The 19800-nt window shown below is 46.4% G+C and overlaps 1 protein-coding gene across 10 annotated transcripts in view; it reads right to left on the bottom strand.

Annotated features, from left to right (window-relative positions):
- Window positions 1-19800, bottom strand: part of HDAC4 (histone deacetylase 4) — a 210006-nt gene that overhangs the window by 174383 nt on the left and 15823 nt on the right. For 9 of the 10 annotated variants that reach the window (XM_061378971.1, XM_061378975.1, XM_061378967.1 and 6 more), the window contains one exon: window positions 8403-8651. In XM_061378971.1, coding sequence (XP_061234955.1) covers window positions 8403-8424 — 22 coding nt within the window. In that variant the 5' untranslated portion in view covers window positions 8425-8651. Of the gene's footprint in view, window positions 1-8402; window positions 8652-18356; window positions 18463-19800 lie in introns of those variants that run through there. The other variant, XM_061378970.1, reaches the window with a different exon arrangement.

Raw genomic sequence — 19800 nt, 5'->3', positions numbered from 1 at the left:
GAAGAGCAAAACCAAACCAAACCAAACCTCATTCTCAGTGGATTATCTTCAAGTCACCAGGCTGTTAAGGGTTGCTGCCTGAAGAACTGTCCATTGATCATAAATACTGCAACCAACTTTATTCAACTAGTAAAACTGCCTTTGGATCTCCGCAACTCCACCAGCTGAGGAAGCAGAGCAGTGACTGCACGTCTAAATAGCTGCATTGATCCTGGTCTACCGAGCAGAAGGCGAAACCTGACAGCAAAGAGTCATTACACAGCAGTTCATGGACAGCACCACTGGGTAAAGCATGGCAAAACACACAGTCCAGAGAGTCCACTGCCAAGAGAGGCACAAACCGACACCCCAAGGCTCATGATCCTTTCTATTCAATAGAGCCTGATGGGGTTACACCACTCCAGCAGCCACCTTCCAGGACAAAGGGGTTACCTGGAACCAAGACTGGTATTCAAAGCTCACAAACCACACCTCACTCCTCTTACACTTCTCCCTGCAAACCTATTTCTGTGCTTTGGCAAGCCAACAGCTCCAGATCCCATGAGCACATAGAATCCCAAATAGTGGAAGGGTCAGGATTGAGGGGGTTTAAGTGATTTTTCTTTGAATTAATCTGTCCTTTCCCCAAAGTCATGATGGCAGCCCCACCACTGAACTGTGGCATAGTGAAGGGTTCCAGTATTCCTCTCTACACAAGCAACTCCAGCTTACCCATGGGCTTGGTAGCATTCAAGGCCAAGCTGGACACAGGGGCTTGGAGCAGCCTGCTCTAGTGGAAGGTGTCCCTGCCTGTGGCAGGGGTTGGAACTGGATGAGCTTTGAGGTCCCTTCCAACACAAACCAGGCTGGGATTCTATGATCCTTGCAGAATGTACTCAGACTGTACAACTCATGGCTTCACACCAAAGCTGATGGTGCTGCATCAGAGTTGAGTAGATCAGATACAAACCCTGGAACGATTAAATCCAGCCTGTGGATTCTCTGGCAAAGCCTGTGCTGCTGGGGTTCAAAGGAGGATTAACGGTGCCCCACTGAACCACCCCCCACATGATAACACTCATGGAGAACTGGTGCTACCAGTTGTACCACCTTCAAGCTGAGTCTCTCCATCAATGCTGAATGACAGTCAGACAAGGAAAGGTTTTCACAGTCATAAGGACACACTGCACCACCACTTAGGAAAGTTAAATAACCACAGAGAAGCAGCTTAGCATTACTTTATGAAGAGACTTAGCTCCAGAACTATTGAATACAGACCTACTAAGTAGCGAATGTTCCCAATTATGGTCTTGATATACAAGATACTTGTCCCTTCAGCAGACAGGATGCCAAGGACCCCTTAACCCATGGAGCAAAGTGAAGGCAGAGCATGCCCGTGCTAGAAGGTTCACAACCTGCAACGACAGCTTTCCAGGGTATTGATTGTATTGCTGGACCGGGTCTAGTCCTGAAAGGGTTTTTACAAAGTGCTTCTCTGGGTTTTCAGCATTAAAATAGAAGCTTGAATCATGCTTGAAGTTGAAGACCAAACTGTTACAGTAAGCACAGTCTGCTTTTGGTTCAAAGTAGATATTAAGTCATCTTGATTGCCTTCCATTTGAAAGAGACCACAGGGAGACATGAGGATCTCAGAAAAGCCCCTGAGTATTTCTGTGCATGTAATTCCATGTTCAATAGGTGCAAAGTTTAATATTAGCTTCACCCTTTGGAAAGACTAAAACCTTGCTTCAACATTGCAGCACATCAGTCTTAGCAAGCATCAAGTGTGGAAGTAGCTCCCGCAGGAATCACTAGGAGATGCTGGGTATTCCAAAGCAGAAAAGGGCACTGCAGGATTTCCCCAGTAACTGATGAACAACACTATTTTGATATTGGTAATAGAAAGAGAAACTTTAAAAGATCTGCTGATAGACTAAAATGAGGCTTCTAAAAGGAAGAATGAATTCCATGCCTCATTTCTCAGCATCAAAGATGCTAACAGAGATTCACTTGTCTGTTCTCTTCTTGCAATGGTGTCACTGGAGCCATGGCCCCTGCCCCAGCCAGCCTCCAACTCTCAAACACAAGGGAAAAGAGAAGGAAAACAAGCACCACAAATATACTAAAAAAGAGATAGGAATACAGAAGACAACAGCAACACACTGCACAAAGGGCCACAGAGTCTCCATTTGGCTGGAGCAACACAAGGGTTAATATCTAAAGAGGATACTGCAGTTTTACTCTGCAACACAACTGCACAAAGGGTTAAACTCATCCTACCTCAGCACTTGCGCAACACTGTCAGTTAGTTAGATCAGTTATTTGAGACTTAACCCCACTAAGCATATATTTGAAGTTCCTAAATGCAAATTCATGCAAAGCAGACAACAGCCGTATTACAGGTACCCTAAAATCCAGGCCGTGTTTTATTGGCTGGTGTTAACCTATGGATATGATCATTCTCATTGAAGAACAGGCTGAGAGCTGGGCTGATTCAGCCTGGAGAAAAGAAGGCTCAAGGGGAGACCTCAGAGCAGCTCCAGAGCCTAAAGGGGCTACAAGAAACCTGAAGAGGGGCTTTGGACAAGGGCCTGTAGGGACAGGACAGGAGGAATGGCTTTAACCTGCCAGAACAGGGGAGACTGAGATGAGCTCTTAGGCAGAAGCTCTTCCCTGTGATTCTTTCTATGATTCTGTTTTGATGAAGAGCTCTCAGAAGTAAAGGAATATGTCCTCCTTTAGCAGTGAGGGTACAGCAGTACCTGCCAAAGCACAGGTAAGCACACAGCCTAATTCCTAAAGGATGAAAAATGCCATGCATGGCTGACAACCTTCTGAGAGTAAGTGGATTTGCTGCCCCTGCTCTTGAACCTCTCTCAGAAGCAGTGGGGTGACTGAAATGTTCCTTCACCATCAGCTCTGTCCTAATAGATCGGACCACATCAAAGGCACGCCACCAAGCCTCAGCAATGTGACAGCCTGGAGTAAAGACAAGCTAGATACCTTGAAAGACATGCTGAGAATATCCACCTTGATACAGTCCAGTAACTAACGTAATGTGGGGAAGTAGATATGAGGTAAGATACAGCTCAAATTCAGGTTGACCAAAAGTAACAGAAATGTAGTAACTATAGAAAAATGCTCTTATCCTTTCCAAGTGAGATGCAGGGTCCAAAGGACCATCTCAAACAGCATCATCCGCCTTTAAAAGTGCAACCTGTTTGATATCTTTTTCCTACCCTGTACTTCATTCCAAATAAGCCAGAATTCTCTGCCTCTCATCAGCAGCACCTCTTCTCATCTTTGCACTGCAGAATACATCACAAGCTAAAAAACTTACTTTAGAAAGAGGCTTTTAAAGAATTCCAAAGTGCAAAGAACTGCATTTAAAGCAAAAGTAGAAATGAGAGAAGCATACTTAGCAGGGACACTGACCTAGGAGGAACTAACTTGAACCCCAAGCTGAAGCACAAAACACTTCTTCTCTTTTGAGGATACAATAAAAAACCTTGTACAGAAAGTCTCAACTATTTGATGCTCCAAATAGTGAAAACTTCACAGGTTTCATGGTAACAGCCTTAAAACTTCCAAGGTCCTCAAAATGACATGACTGGTTCTTAGAGGAAATCCAGGACAGGTTCTCCTTGCATGATTTCATGATATATAAGAAGCAGAATGCAAGTGGAATAGGTATTCTATCATAGGCTGAGGAAAGAAAAGTACACAGAGAACATGCCCTGTTCGCATCTACAAGGGTTTTAAGTTATTCTAACCAAGCTTCTTACTGCCAAGACCTTGTTGCTGAGTGTCCTTCTCAACCAAACCCCAAACCTGGGGGACCAGATGCTCAAGACAACAGCTTCAAGGCATAGCAGCAGCTCTTGCAAGTGAGCTCCTAGTCCATATGCTGAACACTTAACCTACTGCTGTAAAGAACAGGCATCAGAATTCCTTCTAAGGAGCTCCTCTTACCTCTGCTGAACCTGCCAAAGAGTTGAATCTTACCCCAAAACTTGAGCTCCCCATGAAGCACACACATGGCAGTGTGAGAGGAGGAACAGGTCTGGAGAAATCTTTGTATTTCCACCAACAAAATAATGTAAAGACAGCCTCAGAAATCACGAGGTTCTACCTATACTCACTACTAGTAGTATTTTACTAAGAGTCTGAATGCCCAGCGTAGAATAACCCAGCCATAATGCAGCAGAGCAGCAGACAGGTAGAAGAAGCAGGGTTATACCGTCCAGATGTTCGTCCAGAGGACAGCCACCAGGTATCAGCTGTGCCCCAGCCTTGCTAAAGGAGGCCTGGAAAGGACCCCTCTAGTCCTTATGTTTCTTTAAAGAACGCTCTTGCCCCCAGATTACTTACAGAAGCAGCATCATGAGTGCCAGAAAGTAGGTCAGTGTCATTTAAAGCCGCTTTGAAATGCATCTGCACAGAAACTTCTTCATCTTTCAAACGAGAAGGCATAAAATATTTATTGCCTGGTGCAAACTGTTGGAGACACTCCCAAGGCAAGCTCTGAAATGGCTTTGCACGCCTCATTGAGCCATGGCCTGGGAAAGGAGAGGGGCTCCTTGCACTCAGCAGATAAAGCACCACCAGCACACACAAGTACTCATGAGCCCAGCAAATCACAGCACGTGAGATGCTCAGCTTCCCATGGTGTGGGAGCGGGGAGCATGCCGCTTCCTCTGGTATCTCCTCTCAGGCTTTATGATGCTGCTGCAGAGTTGTGTGTATCTGAGAGGCAGCTCATTCTTCAGCTTCAATATTCCTAATTATCAAACATTCAGCACTTCCAAATGGAAATGAAATGTGCAGCTCCACGAGAGCAGCACGGAAGAAAGAATAGAGCATTTGCATTCCCACTGGCTAATCCCTGCAAGATAACATTTCACAAACAAAATGCTTCATTGAACATGGAGATTTCCAGCTTTTACAAAGGAAAGTGAACTTTAAACAAATACAAATCAGTTGAGTGATTAACTTCAAGTGTTTGGGCTTTTTTAAGCTAATCTTTATGAAGAACTAATATCAGCAGAACAATCTTTCCTGATTAAAGAACCAACTGATAGTGAAACTCGAGGCATTGAAAGTATAAGGGGGGGGGGGGGTAGTTCAAGGCGACCACAAGAAATCATTTAAGGTCAATGGGGGAACACACACATACCAGTGCTGACTGGGTTGTGAGTAACGTGAGCAGCATCAGCACCACAGGTTACCTAAGGTAAGCGTAAACTGTGGGCAACGGAATAGGTTAAGAAGTGAAACTAAACATGCTTTCCCCTGAGCTTTGCCATAATCCTCCATGTTATCTTAATTAGCCTCATTTTCTTAATTATACTTTGCAGCAACTTGATCTTTTATAGCACGATTTCAGTGTAGTTCACTCCCCCCAACTTTGTTCCAGTGCTGTTAGAAGCAGCGACTCCTCTGCCAAAAACCAAAGGGCACATCATGCCTCTGAGCTTTGTCTTGACTAGGCCTTATGCAGCTGCATGGGAAAGCCCATCCTCCTGCCTCCCACCCCTTCATCCTGCCCAGCAGGTCAGGGAAGGGATTCTGCCCCACTGCTGTGCTCTGGGGAGACCCTCCCCCACAGTCCTGATCCAGCTCTGGGGCAACAGCACAGGAGGGACACGGAGCTGTTGAACCAAGACCAGAGGAGGCCACAGAGATGCTGCGAGGGCTGGAGCTGCTGTGCTCTGGAGCCAGGCTGAGAGAGCTGGGCTGGGCCAGCCTGGAGAAGAGAAGGCTCCTTAAAGGGAGACCTTAGAGAAGCTCTGTAGGTCTACATCCTACATCTATGGCTCAAGACAGATTGATTTACCTATTGGAAGTTACTGAGGACTAACTTCTCCCACCTGGTATTCTTACTTCTATCAAAGTTATGTTACTCTCTGAGAAAGTAAAGTCCAAATAGAACAAAAGAAGTGGCAGTGATGGGGGCAGAATGAGGGGGCAAACTCATACTTCTCTTAGGTAACTTAGCCTTCTCCATATCGCTTTGCTCAGTGAGAAGCCTTCAGGACCCACCATTTCTCACCACTGAGTTTTGCAGATGAGAAGGTAGAAAAAATAAAGGGAAAGAAATTAAAAGCAAACCACTTCCATTCATCTCTGCTGCAGCAGTTTGATAGCACTGCTTCTGAAACAGCCCAGGAGATTAGAGAAGAAAGCTTGTACCCACTGAAGCAAGGCTTAACAGGCTCAAGTTAAGCCAGGGCCTTCTCTTAAACCATGGCCATCATTAGCAAGAATTACCTGTAGCCATGTAATCAAAACAGCTATCGGAAGTGACAGGAGAAGTTCAGATGTCATCTTTGGCAAGGCTTGGAAACTATTTCTACCTATTACTATACAACTGACTCTAAAGGAGAACCAAGCAGCCAAAACACCACAATACACTGGGTACATGACCATTACACACTAGGAGTTTCAACTCAGTGCTTAGAACTACAGGCAAAGGAAGAACCCAACACATAGGAAGGGCACAGGGAGAGTTTCTCAACAGTATTTGATGAGATTTAAGACTTTGTGGAGGTTGATACTGTTTGAGAATATGCTCAGACAAAGCCTACCTGCAGAACACCATTCTATGGCTCTGTAACAAATAGATCAGCTTGCTCAGAACTACATCCAGCCTGGCCTGGAATATCTCCAGGGATGGGGCATTCACCACCTCTCCGGACAACCTGTGCCAGTGCCTTACCACCCTCACTGTAAAGAATTTCTTCTTCCTCGCATCCAACCTGAATCTTCCCTCTTCTAGTTTAAAACCATCGTTTTCACCCTTTAAATGATCTCCAGTGGACCAGCTGACAATGGGACTTGAGTTTCTATCACACGCCCTTCACGTCAACAGGAAATTTAAGCTGTATTTCTAAATGCAACTGCAACAGTTTCTTTCCATTTGAGAGGGTTAACTACCAGAGTAGACAAGCCTTTCCCCTATTAGTAGTCTTATGTTCTACCAAGCACTCCCTCAGTAGTCACACCTGCAATTCTTACTGAGCCATCGCACCTGTCACTCCAACGTCTTATGTGACAAGGGCCAAAACGGTTTAAGAAGAGAAGCACAGGAGAGCACACAGAGGTCCAAGGCCACCCAGCACCTCCCTGGGTTCGGATTACACCAGCCGTAGCAGCAAGAGTCGGTGCAGTTTCAATGGTCCTGCATCAACAGAACAGCTCCACTAAGGACATCCCCCTTTCCCAAGTACCTGAGAGCTGCTCCTGAACAAGTAAAGCACTGTCAAGTTTGTTGGGGTTTGAATACAAGTATATATTGCACCTATGCCACCCCAAGGAGATAAAAGGTGGCTTTCTGAGCTCCTCACTTGTATGTGAGGCAGTATTCAAGTAACTATTCACTTGTTTGAAGAATAGAACCATTTCAGTTCATACACAAAGGTGAGGTTTTCAAGGCTGCTGCTTGTAAACTCCACTATCCCTTCCAACTGCAGCGTTTCTTGCTCCCAGCCTCAACATGGAAGCGTTTCTTGCTTCCCAGCTCTCCAACACAAACAGGCTGCTAGAAGGAATCATGAAGCAAATTTTACCCACAAATACAGCTCCTTAAACCTTAGGAGCTGTTTGTTGGCTTTTAACACTTCAGCCTTATTAGACTGATCAAACTCAAGTCACAAAACTAATCTCTCCAAGGCATAGTTGACTCCTGTCACGTGCCTGTTGTTGGATTACTTTGCTTCCTCACAGCCATCTTCTTCTACCATAAACTGCAACAGTCAAAGGAGGCACATGAGAACACAGCAAACATTCCTCTTCCAAAGCACTACCTCACAAAGCTCTGCCTAGTTACCCCAAACTCACTAAACACTAACACAGAAGGCAACTTTAAGCAAGAAAGCAGGTAACTGAGGCTCTTCCAGGTCCTCTTGACAGATAGAAATGCAGTTTTGTAGTGATGAATCATGACTTTGAATTACAAGGCATATCAGGAATGCTCCCCCAGACAACACTGAGATGGATCAACTGACTCTTGTTGCAACAAAACTATACTTCCCTACTAAAGGTCCTTTAAAAGTCAGAGTTTCCTTGGGTATCACTAAAGACACACCAGCAGAACCATGACCATTCCTTAGAGCTACACTACAGACCATAAAGACTCATCAGCATAGATTTAACAAACTGAACATCTGATTATCTCCAAAACCACCTCCAACGTTCAGTGACATGTAATGCAACAATCAGAACCCTAAAAAGGCAGGATTTCCTTGGCACTCTGCTAACAGCATTCCAATTCCCCATCAAAAGGCCAAATGAGAGTTTTACACAAAGCAGTAGCACAAGGAGAGGGACGGGATTATCACTGGAACCCAACAACAAGTCTCTTCATGCAACAAACACGTGGTATTTTGCTGCTGTTACTGCATTTCAAGTGGGTTTGCCCTTACCTGGATGGCTTTGGGAGCTCATTGCTGGTGACGTCAAGTCCTTTGGAGAAGGGATTGGAGCTGGAACAGTTTCCACGCAAGTCCCAGCAGCTCGAAAGAGCTCCAATGTTTCACCAATACATAGAAATTGGAAGTGGGTATTAAATCATGGCCACCTTATAAAATCCAGGGCACAGGGACATGCTGAGCTGTAGAGAAGTAATCCAATAGGGTGGCAGAATATCTTCTAATGGCTTTCAAAATGGGAACCTGCAATTAAAGAAAAAGATGCCTGCATTAGAGAATTAAGACTTACAACCATTTAATTACCCATTAGACAACGTATTTATCCCCAGCAGATTCAAACTAGGAGACTATTTCAGGCTTTCAAGGTTGCAGAGAGCAATTTTCACATAGAGAGGCAATTTTGATTAATAACCATAAAACTGCAGTCTAATATTTTAACAGCATTCAAAAGCAAGACTTAAACAATAAAACTCCAACTCCACATTCGAGCCTGAAAAACCCAAACTTGCATGTTAATTCTCAGCCTCCAACAGCACCATATGAAGTCACTTCGGTCCAACAGCTTCCATATTTCCCAAACCATATGTATGAGTGGTAACTGTACTTCAGGCATCTGTTACCCAAAGAAGTCGAAAGAAAAACTCCTCAGTGCCAAGAAGCAGGACTGGAGCAGGAAGGAAGAAATCCCACACAAGCAAATCCACTCCCACTCCAGCAGATTATTAAGAAGCAACTTCACACTGTCCCAAGGGAAAAAATAAACCCACCGTTCCCTAGTAGTTTTAAGCTGTATATTACAGGGAGGAAGAAAAGGGGGTCAAAAAGACCACTGAGTAAGAAACCCACTGTACCCTTGCCCACCTCCATGAAACTAGAACAGCAGCAAGGCCAAGCTGGATGGGGTTTGGAGCAACCTGCTCTAGTGGAAGGTGTCCCTGCCCACGGCAAGGGGTTGGAACTGGATGAGCTTTAAGGTCCCTTCCAACCCAAACCACTCTGGGGCTCTATGAAACCAAAGTGTTATACTTTATGAAACCAAAGTTAAATACTTTAACCAAAGTATTTCACAACCACAGGTTATTTCCCTTCTTTGTCCCAAAAAGTCCTACAATCGCAGAATGGTTTGGGCTGGAAGCGACCTTAAAGCTCATCCACACAGGGAAGAGCTTCTGCCTAAGAGCTCATCTCAGTCTCCCCTGTTCTGGCAGGTTAAAGCCATTCCCCTTGGTCTGTCCCTACAGGCCCTTGTCCAAAGCCCCTCTCCAGGTTTCCTGTAGCCCCTTTAGACACTGGAGCTGCTCTGAGGTCTCCCCTTAAGGAACCTTCTCTTTCCCAGACTCCCAACAAACAACCTCTCCTGGACAACAAGGACGACGTGTTAACACACAGCCGGTACCTGGGGTTTCTCACTGCCCTGACAAGGTATTTCTGCCCTCCCAGCTTGGAGAACAAGACCAGTTTAGAACCAGCACTCCCTAACCCACTTCACACATGAAGTCAGCCTGCTGGCAGAAGCGGACCAGTCACCCCATCTCAATGAATCCCGCTGACTCTGCTCAAAGCAGAGTGGGGAGCACTCACCCCAAACTGCTCCACCAGCAGATCTAAGGGTGTGGTGACCTCCAGCAAAAAGGCAGCAAGATGGCTTGGGCGGGGGATGATGATGATGATGATAGTAACTACTACTGCTGCTTGCACAATGAGCATCTGTCCACAACTTATCTGTACCATCTATTCTTGGAAGAGCTCTTACCATGCTCAGATATTCATGTTCCTTTCCAATAAGGCAGCAAAACCAGGTCAAAGACTTTGACTACCACCCACTGCCACTAATGAAATCACAGAATGGTTATGGTTGGAAGGGACCAACCCCCTGCAATAAGCAGGGAAAGCCTCCTCTAGACCAGACTGCTCAAAAGGTAGATTTAGATTAAACATTAGGCAGAAGCTCTTCCCTGTGAGGGTGCTGAGGCGCTGGCACAGGGTGCCCAGAGAAGCTGTGGCTGCCCCATCCCTGGCAGTGTTCAAGGCCAGGTTGGACACAGGGGCTTGGAGCAACCTGCTCTAGTGGAAGGTGTCCCTGCCTGGATGAGCTTTTTAAGGTCCCTTCCAACCCAAACCAGGCTGGGATTCCATGATAAAGAAACCATACCTCCCAGGATAATGACAACAGTCATTTCCCAACTCGTGTCACCACCAATTCTAATATTCAGCCACCACTTGCAATGGTGTAAATGCAATTTAATGAGACATTTCCCAAGTGGTCAGAAGCTGTTGTCAGGCCCCAATCTGCCACAATTCTTATGTAAATCTGTCATTTTGCCACTACCTCACAAAACTACTTCTCAAATGAGGAGAAACAAAACACTGGTTACCCCTCTGCCTGGTATATTTGGAGTTCTATAGGGTTTTCCAAGGAAATTCCCTCATTAAACAATGAAACAGTGAACAGAGATTGTTCTACTTGTACCCCATCACTTTCCAGGACAAGGGCAACCACCTCACACATAGCTGTGGGAGCATCCTCAGGCACGGGCAAGGACCAAATCATGGGCATGATGAGCTGCTCGAGCAGGCTGCCCACTACTAACCAGATACACACTGTACGTGATGGGATGAGACGTGTTTGTTTACAGCAGCACAAGCCTCTCATTAACTTCAGAATCAGTTTTGGCCAGACAGGTCCTTCCTTTCCTATGGGGAGCAGGATGGGAGGCACAAGAGTGGTGTACGGAGCCTCCCTGCTGTCTCCAAGTGAGTCCCATGCTTGTCCGCTGGCTTAGGGAATTGTCTTGGCAGCCAACAAGCAGTGGCACACTGACCATTCCAGCTTTGGCACTTCACCTGGAGGCCTTCCCTAGGTACAGCCCAAGAGCATCCGTGCACAAGCCTGTGGGGATGGCACATTTCAGACTATGGGGGCGACAGGGCGAGTATGACAGTAGGCTAAAACAAGCAAGAGTCTAAAACACACACTCTTATTTAATCAGGCATAGCAAACAGTAGTTATCAGATGGTATCATCAAGCTTATTCCTTTCTGAGTCTGGTTCCTGCTGGAAAAACTCCAGAACAGAAGCACCTTCCACTAGAGCAGGTTGCTCCAAGCCCCTGTGTCCAACCTGGCCTTGAACACTGCCAGGGATGGGGCAGCCACAGCTTCTCTGGGCACCCTGTGCCAGCGCCTCAGCACCCTCACAGGGAAGAGCTTCTGCCTAAGAGCTCATCTCAGTCTCCCCTGTTCAGGCAGGCTAAAGCCATTCCCCTTGTCCTGTCCCTACAGGCCCTTGTAGAGGTCCCTGCCTTTGTCCTCTTCAACTGCATGACCAGGCTTGCCCCCCAAAACCACTCCACAACTCAGTTCTGCACTGTCCCTTTCACTTTCCAAGGCCACTTTTTCCCCACTGGGCATACTGCCAGCCATTAAGAGACAGAATTGCATGTGAACTAAGAAATACAAGTAATCCAGCAGTTTTCCAAGTCTGTTTCCATACATTTCTCAGCTACCAAAAGCCTCAGTAACAAGGAACAGAAACGTTCCAGTTCTGCCACACAAATGTTCGGAGAGGATGAATGCTCACCTTCCCCTCCCCAGCCTATTCCAGATGTGCCTCTCTCCAAGTCCCAAGTACAGATGTGCAGTACCCAGTCATTAAAGTTCTGGGCAAGCTCTCTTTACAAAGCTCTAGTTTCCAGAGCTTAAATTGCTGCGGTACTTCAACCAAGATAAAAATCTTGGCCTAAGGGTGAACTTGCAAGATTGTTTTAAGCCAAGTCAGGCTGGTTGCTTCAGGATACCATCAATGAGCTTGCTTCATCTGCAGGCCCTCTCAGGGCATGCCACCACCACCCCCGGACGGCAACACTAGAGCCAGCTGACAAGATCACTTTAAACCCTCAGTTAAACAAACCTAACAGCTCGCTGATTCAAAGCATCAAAACATGGTGTAAGTCATACACCTACTATACTCATCACTCTGCATTGAAGGTTATTTTTATGTCCAGAGAAAGCTGTGCTGCATTTCAGACCCCTGAGTATTAAAAGACACTGCCTTTTAGCGGTACAAGGAGGGCAACTCTTGTTAATAGAACAGCAGAAAGGATGCTAGGAGAGTGCCTTCTGCATCCTGGCACTTCTGTAGCAGCACTACAGCATCCTGGGGATTGATCTCTAAAAGCCATGGAAAGACCCATCATCCAAAAGCATTATCACAGAAGATAACTCTGGAGCAACAGCACAAGAGGGACGTAGAGCTGTTGGAGAGAGGCCAGAGGAGGCCATGGAGATGCTGTGAGATGCTCAGCAGCTCTGCTCTGGAGCCAGGCTGAAAGAGCTGGGCTGGGTCAGCCTGGACAAGAGAAAGCTCCTGAAGCGGAGACCTCAGAGCAGTTCCAGTGCCTAAAGGGGCTGCAGGAAACCTGGAGAGGGGCTTTGAGGTCCCTCCCAACCCAAACCAGGCTGGGACTGTATGATCCTGCTGCCTGATACCGCAGATTAAATTCTTATAACAAGATGATTTCCATCACATGCCCCCATCACCAAAGAAAATCAACCAAGGTATTAGGCCCCTTCCTGTATTAACAGGCACAACCAGTATTAAGCTTAATCCCACATGCCCCATGTAAAATGATGACACCATCCTGGTGCTTGCTTGGCTTCCTACCATGCAGTCGGTGAACAACCTGATGCTGCAGCATGCCCATGCTTTCCACAGATTCACACCTATGGAGAGCTGGTGGTTAAATCTTCTTTCACAAGAGAACCCAAAGTTTAACCAGAGGAACAAGACAAAAGCTGCTGTTGCTCTGCAGTGATTGCTTGCGAAACCCTGCCAATACAGGATCTATATATATGAAAGGAGGAGGAGAGAAGGGAAAGGCATATAGCTATTTGAAAGCAATAATAATGTACTGTGACCACAAAATGATTTCCTGCATCTTTATTTAGTGCAGAGGCAGTGTGAAACAGTCTCCAGGGCTGATTCTTCTCTCTAGGGACCATGTCTCCAGAGCCACTGCTTTGCAAGCTGACAAGACCAGGAGCAGCAGTCTTGAGGACTCGACACAACCCTTTGACATCACTTCAGCTTCTTCTTCTCAAGCAGAAAACAGCTTCACTGACTCTGCCCCTGAAGACCAAGTTCCATGAGTGCTGTCCATTGGTTTTCCTGCAGTGATTCTCAAACCAGACCTCTCCCAGAAAACACATTTGCAAGCCCCAAACATCATCATCCTCTCAAAGAGTTGTAGGTCTCTGTAGGCAGCGTTTCTGTCTTTGGTACAAATTCCTCATGCAGGTGAAACAGATCATGAGATGACTTAAAGATATTAGAGTGATGCAGAATCATGGCAGAGAAGTCACCAATCCCTTTGTTTTCCATCCATTTCTCTCAGAGCAAGAAGTTTTCCCCACTTTTTCTGGGAGAGAGTTTGGGTGGAAAACAAGTAAGTAAAAAGATAAGAACAGATACTTTGTGTGGAAAGCTGGAGCAGAGAGCATCCCATATTCCTTCTTAGTTGCACTATGAAACACAAGAGTGCCTGAATTCCAAAAGCAAATGGACAGACTCCATAGGAAAGGGGACAACCACCAAGTGCTTCTTTACAAGACGAGTCACTGGCTGGCAGGAGAGTGTTTCAGACGGGTGCCACCAAGTTCATGTCCTGTTGTGAAACACCTCCCAAGGTACACCTTGGATGCTGCTGGAGAACATGGCAATTGAAGTACCTTTAAAGACAGAACACCCCACTCTACAGTCACCAAATCAATTCAGTTCTGGGATGTGACAGTCCCACCTTTCGCACGACAGTTTACTCCTTACAACTTTCTACCCTTGCACTGAAATCTCACAGCAAACTCAGTTCCTGAGTTTCCACACAAGTGGTAATTACACCTGCGTTCATTAAAACACTCGCAACTGGAAGTACCTACACAGCACTCAGGCACCCACACAGAAGAACAGGGAGCAGACTGAGCTGGAGTAGCTGAAGCCTTCGTTACAGTTAGAAGGGTGTAACTAATAATTAAGCAGAAACCCCAACCTAACCACTGTTACAAACAGCTTCTCACACAGTTAGCACAGATCCAGACTGACCAGTCTGGCATTTATTACCGGAGCATCCCATCTTTGCTACTTGTTTTCTCCACGCTCTTATCTTGCAGTAGCACAGCCAAAAGGTTCCTACCTTTAAGATCCAGAGCTCCACACAATGATTCAAATGTACCACCTAAGAAACACAGAATCATTACCCAGTACTTGAAAGAATTAAAACACAGTGCATTTGTTTAGCAAATGCTGACATTTCAATGCCAACCATTACAAGTGCTACTCTCACATGCCAGCCAAGAGTGTGTTTCTGCCTCTCCCTTCAACTTCCACTTCCAGATACACGCTGTGAGCATTTACTGCTTATATGCTCCCACTAAACATTTTAACTTTGTGACAGGTTTTGTATGTTATAATGATCAGAAAGAGATTCTCTCTCTAACCACATTCGTCCTAAGTGTTAAATTACAGTCTATGTGCGTTAAGACTTCAAGAATAACCAATACTTACTGTGTATTTACACAGTTCCTTCAGAGAAGACTATAATACATTGCTAGACAGTTCCTGGTAGTTGCTGTTGGAGCAATCCTGCTTTATTTTAGGCAGTGGCTTGTTAAGCAGTGCTATACATGCACTGAAGACACCAGCAGACATGAGAATGAACTGAACACCAGCCACAAGTGGCACAACACTACTAACTGTGAGCCACCTTATTAACACAGAACTAACCCACAGCTATTCAAGGGTAGGAACATACATAGAAGTCACCATGTGTAGCACAAATCCTTCATAAAAACAGTGAAGAAAAACTACTTTCTACACTTTCAGCTCCTTCTGGTTCTTGCTGTCAAGAAATACCCCACTATGATGGGCAGAGCACACAGATCCCTTAAGTAAGGCTGCCTTTCCCATGCTTTAGTTTGGTTTTGAAGTGGAGTCACCAGCTCCAACTGATCTCCGGTGGCAGTCCTTCCACCTTAGTGGCATCAATCCACGTGATGAGAAACTAACCCAAACTGGTATTTCAGTAGAAACACTGACATTTGAGTACAGGTGAAGACTTCTTCACCCATTTCAATGCTAAACTAAAACATAATGCCACCACTACAGCTTGCCCTTAGCAGAAGTCTGTTTTCCTCGCTGGACTTGATGATCTTACAGGTCTCTTCCAGCCTAGTTGATCCTATGACTCTACTTGGAAGTATTCAAGCCAGGATGGACAGAGCCTGGAGCAACCCACTCTAGTGGAAGGTGTCCCTCCCTGTGGCAGGGGGCTGAAGCTGGATGAGCTTTAAGATCCCTTCCAATACAAACCAGTCTGGGATTCTGTAACTAGACTTTCTACATCTCTGCATCCAATCCCTCCTACCATCTACAGACCACCACAACCAACAGTTACAGTTGCTTTGAAAGCTGTAGATGCCTCCATGTCCTAAAAAGAATGACATTAAGATCTTCTGGTGGGTACCATGCAGTTTTTGCAGCCCTTCATTGCCAGAAGTACACAAAGTATTAACATCATTTCTACTTCTCCATATGTGACATTAATAGCTGGACAGATGAAAAGGGGATCTACTGGTATCCCCCTTATTTTTAGGCCTTGATATGCATTGCTGTTAAAGCAGCATTGAAGGCATCCCAAATCCACATGAAAGCAAAAAACCAAGGCTTTGGGAACAACCAAGTGGATGACGAGTGGACCTAAAGCCTCCAATGCATGATCCAAAATTCTGAACACAAGATCACTTTTAGGAACATGAGCAAATCTGGAAATACCACCTCATGTTCACTCTGTGGGAGCTCAACTTGATAGAGTGGGCAACAGCTTGGAAAACTGGGTTTAGAGTCAAGTGGGAGCAGGGCTCATGGAATAGCTGCAGATTGAGAAACGCAACTGCCTGTGTGCAAAAACCTGGGAATACGTAGGATTCCAGAGCTCTCCTTAACTAGCAAGGCTCTGGCAGAGGGTCTGAAGGAGCAGGATGCTTCTGAGCTCAATCCAGTTTCTCAGCAAGAGCAGCAAGAACAAGCAGTCTCACAGATGGATCCACGTGGGAGGCAGAAAGGAGAAGTCTGCCTCAGGAGCCCGCTCCAGCTGCTTCCAAAGCCTTGGAGGAGATTGAACAAATTGGGCAGTTACCTATAAAACTCCACCATCTTGGCTTTTCCTGAAGCCCTCTTCTTCCCTCATCCCATGTTTTGCCTCCATCCTAGTATTTCTGCATGGAAAAGAGTTCAAATCGGACAGCTGAAAGCAGTGCTGGACCAAAGGTAGAAGAATACAGGGAGTTTATGGACCACCTCCATTTCTTCATCCCTTCCCTGCAAATCACAGCTACAAGAATTCAAAGCACAAAAAAACCACCCCCAAAATCCTGAATATTTAACTGAAAATTGAACAAAAATGGTCAATTCTTGTTAATGAAACGCCCTAACAACATTTCAGTGCCAGGAAGAGTGTGTGTGACCCAGCAGGCAGCACGCTCGCACCAACTGAACGTTCCAATTTCAAACTCAGCAGCACCTCAAGCTTCATTTTGGGTGCCTGTGATCCAAACACAACTTCCACTACTTATTAAGATAACCCTAAATTCATGCAGGGCAGTCACATGGCACAGGGTGCCCAGAGAAGCTGTGGCTGCCCCATCCCTGGCAGTGCTGAAGGCAAGGCTGGATGGGGCTTGGAGCAACCTGTTCTAGTGGAAGGTGTCCCTGCCCATAGCAGGGGGTTGGAACTGGATGAGCTTTAAGGTCCCTTCCAACACAAACCAGTCTGGGACTGTATGAATAATGAAGGTTTCAAAACAAGCCTTATTTTCTCTGGCTGCCTGTGCACACACAATCCTTCTTTCCTTTTAAAACAGCCTGATATAGACAAAAACCCCAACACTTATGTAATTAGTTTCAGGAAACAACTGAACACCAAACTTGCCAACCACATTTTCACTCTAGCTCAGCTTTCACAACTGCTAAAAATACACAATTCACCATTCTTTACCTGGGGTGCTTTCAAATCCTCATACAGAGGTAGGGAAAACTAGGGACAAAAACCTAGACTGATTTGGGTTGGAAGGGACCTCAAAGCTCATCCAGTTCCAAACCCCTGCCACAGGCAGGGACACCTTCCACTAGAGCAGGGTGCTCCAAGCCCCTGTGTCCAACCTGGCCTTGAACACTGCCAGGGATGGGGCAGCCACAGCTTCTCTGGGCACCCTGTGCCAGCGCCTCAGCACCCTCACAGGGAAGAGCTTCTGCCTTGTCTCCAACCTGAACTTCCCCTGTTTCAGTTTGATCCCATCACCCCTTGTCCTGTCACTCCAGTCCCTGATGAAGAGTCCCTCTCCAGCATCCTTGTAGCCCCCTTCAGACACTGGAAGCTGCCCTCAGGGCTCTACGCAGCTTCTGTTCTCCAGGCTGAACAGCCCCAACTGTACTTCGGCTGCTACAACCCACATCTGAACTTCTTGTTCCTTCTGAAAAAGAATCACAATTCCTGGTCACTCGCTGTGCCCAACCCATCTGCTCTAGCAGCACAAAATAGCTGAGTACATGTGTCATCAATCACTGCGAGTTATTTCATTAACTTGCAAAAAGAATATTGACTTTTTCTTTCAAGAACAAACATTGTTTAAGGTTAGGCCAGTTCTTTTTTTTTTTCCCTGTTATTTAATTGAATGCTATCTGATTGCCACAAAAAATAATTAAGTCTAAAGCAACCCTGTCACATCATTCTTTTGTCAAGTAAAACATTTCCCCAAGTCTCCTTTGGAACTGACTTCAGTGCAGGGCTAGTCTGGACCAGAAACTTAATTCTCCATGTTCTCAACTACCCTGGTGTTCAGTGCAGGATGAGAACCTTACTGTTCCCATCTACCACCACCACCGTGCTTTTTAAGCACTGACCTTTGTCATGCTCTTGGAAAGAAACATGCCTCAAGGTCTCCAACAAACAAATTGTTGCATCATTTTCAAGTGGCCGATTAGCCCTCTGCTGCTCCCTGGAAAATAGGTGACAGAAGAACAAAAGTATCACAAGGGGTTGTGGGGTTTATTCTGCAACAGGGGTATCCCAGTGTTCCTGGCACAGAAAGAACACCAACAAAACCCCAACAACTGGTGCCACACTGACAGCACAAACTGACACCAGCTGCACGATGCAAGCTTAGAATCACAGGATCAACCACGCTGGAAAAGCCCTTTAAGCTCACCCAGTCCAACCATTCCCCAGCACTGCCAAGGCCACCACTAACCCATGGCACTGAGGGCCTCGTCTCCACAGTGTGTGACGTTGACTCCAGCCCTGCCCTGTTCAGCCTGTTCCAATGCCTGAGCACCCTCTGGGGAAGGAATTGTTCCTCAGCTCCATCTAAACCTCCCCTGGTGCAGCTTGAGGCCATTTCCTCTTGTCCCATCCCTTGTTCCTTGGGAGCAGAGCCCAGCCCCTCCTGGCTCCATCCTCCTGTCAGGCAGTTGTAGGGAGCGATCAGGTCCCCCCTGAGCCTTCTCTTCTCCAGACTGAACCCCCCAGGTCCCTCAGCCGTTCCCCATCACACTTGTGCTCCAGGCCCTGCACCAGCTCCATTGCCCTTCTCTGCCCTGCTCCAGCATCTCAATGTCTCTCTTATAGTGAGGGTCCCAGAGCTGAAGACAAGATCCAAACACATTCTTCTCCCTGGACTCTCCGACCGCTTCACAGGCTTACCTGGCTCAGCCCTGAATTAACTCAGTCATGGTCCACCATCTCCACCTCCCCATACGCAGCACATGAGCTCACCTCCCTTGCAGAAAGAAGGCATCCATGCCTGCTCACCCAGCCCTGCCCAGCCACGGTCTGGAAGGAGCCACTTAGCTCGCTTCTGCATTATGTTTCTCCATGCCTTAGTTAAGTGGCTTAAACACTCACTGTTAAGCCCCAGAAAGCTCTTTTGTTTGAGGACAACACCAATGCCATTTTCTACACCTAGACATCACACACCCCCTGCAAAGAACACCTATTAATGCAGCCTTACTAGGCCACTGGCAAGAATTGTTACCACCATTCATACACACATCCCCTTTTGCTCCCAAACTCCGGCTCCCATGAGCCTGCCCTACAGAAACAGGGCTGTGAGTGCAACTATCCACTGCAGGAAAGCATGCAGGCCTTCGGGGTGACTGCCCAGATCATGAAACAAGAGCACACCCTCACCCACAAAACAGAGCATCACAGGAGCTGCAGTTTACACGTTAGCATGTTTGCGTGCTTCTGCCTTGCACTGAATGCTAATGCTGTTACCAAAACACTCTGGTTTCCACAGCAACACAGCGATCCAGACCACAGGCAGGGACACCTTCCACTAGAGCAGGT

Source organism: Neopsephotus bourkii, unplaced genomic scaffold (genome assembly GCF_033783945.1).
Source record: "Neopsephotus bourkii isolate Nb327-2 ecotype Australia unplaced genomic scaffold, CSIRO-AGI_Nbou_v1 NB_1768, whole genome shotgun sequence".
Classification (NCBI taxonomy): Eukaryota; Metazoa; Chordata; class Aves; order Psittaciformes; family Psittacidae; genus Neopsephotus; species Neopsephotus bourkii.
Note: the sequence above shows the minus strand (reverse complement) of the source record. Positions and strands in the feature narration are given on the sequence as shown.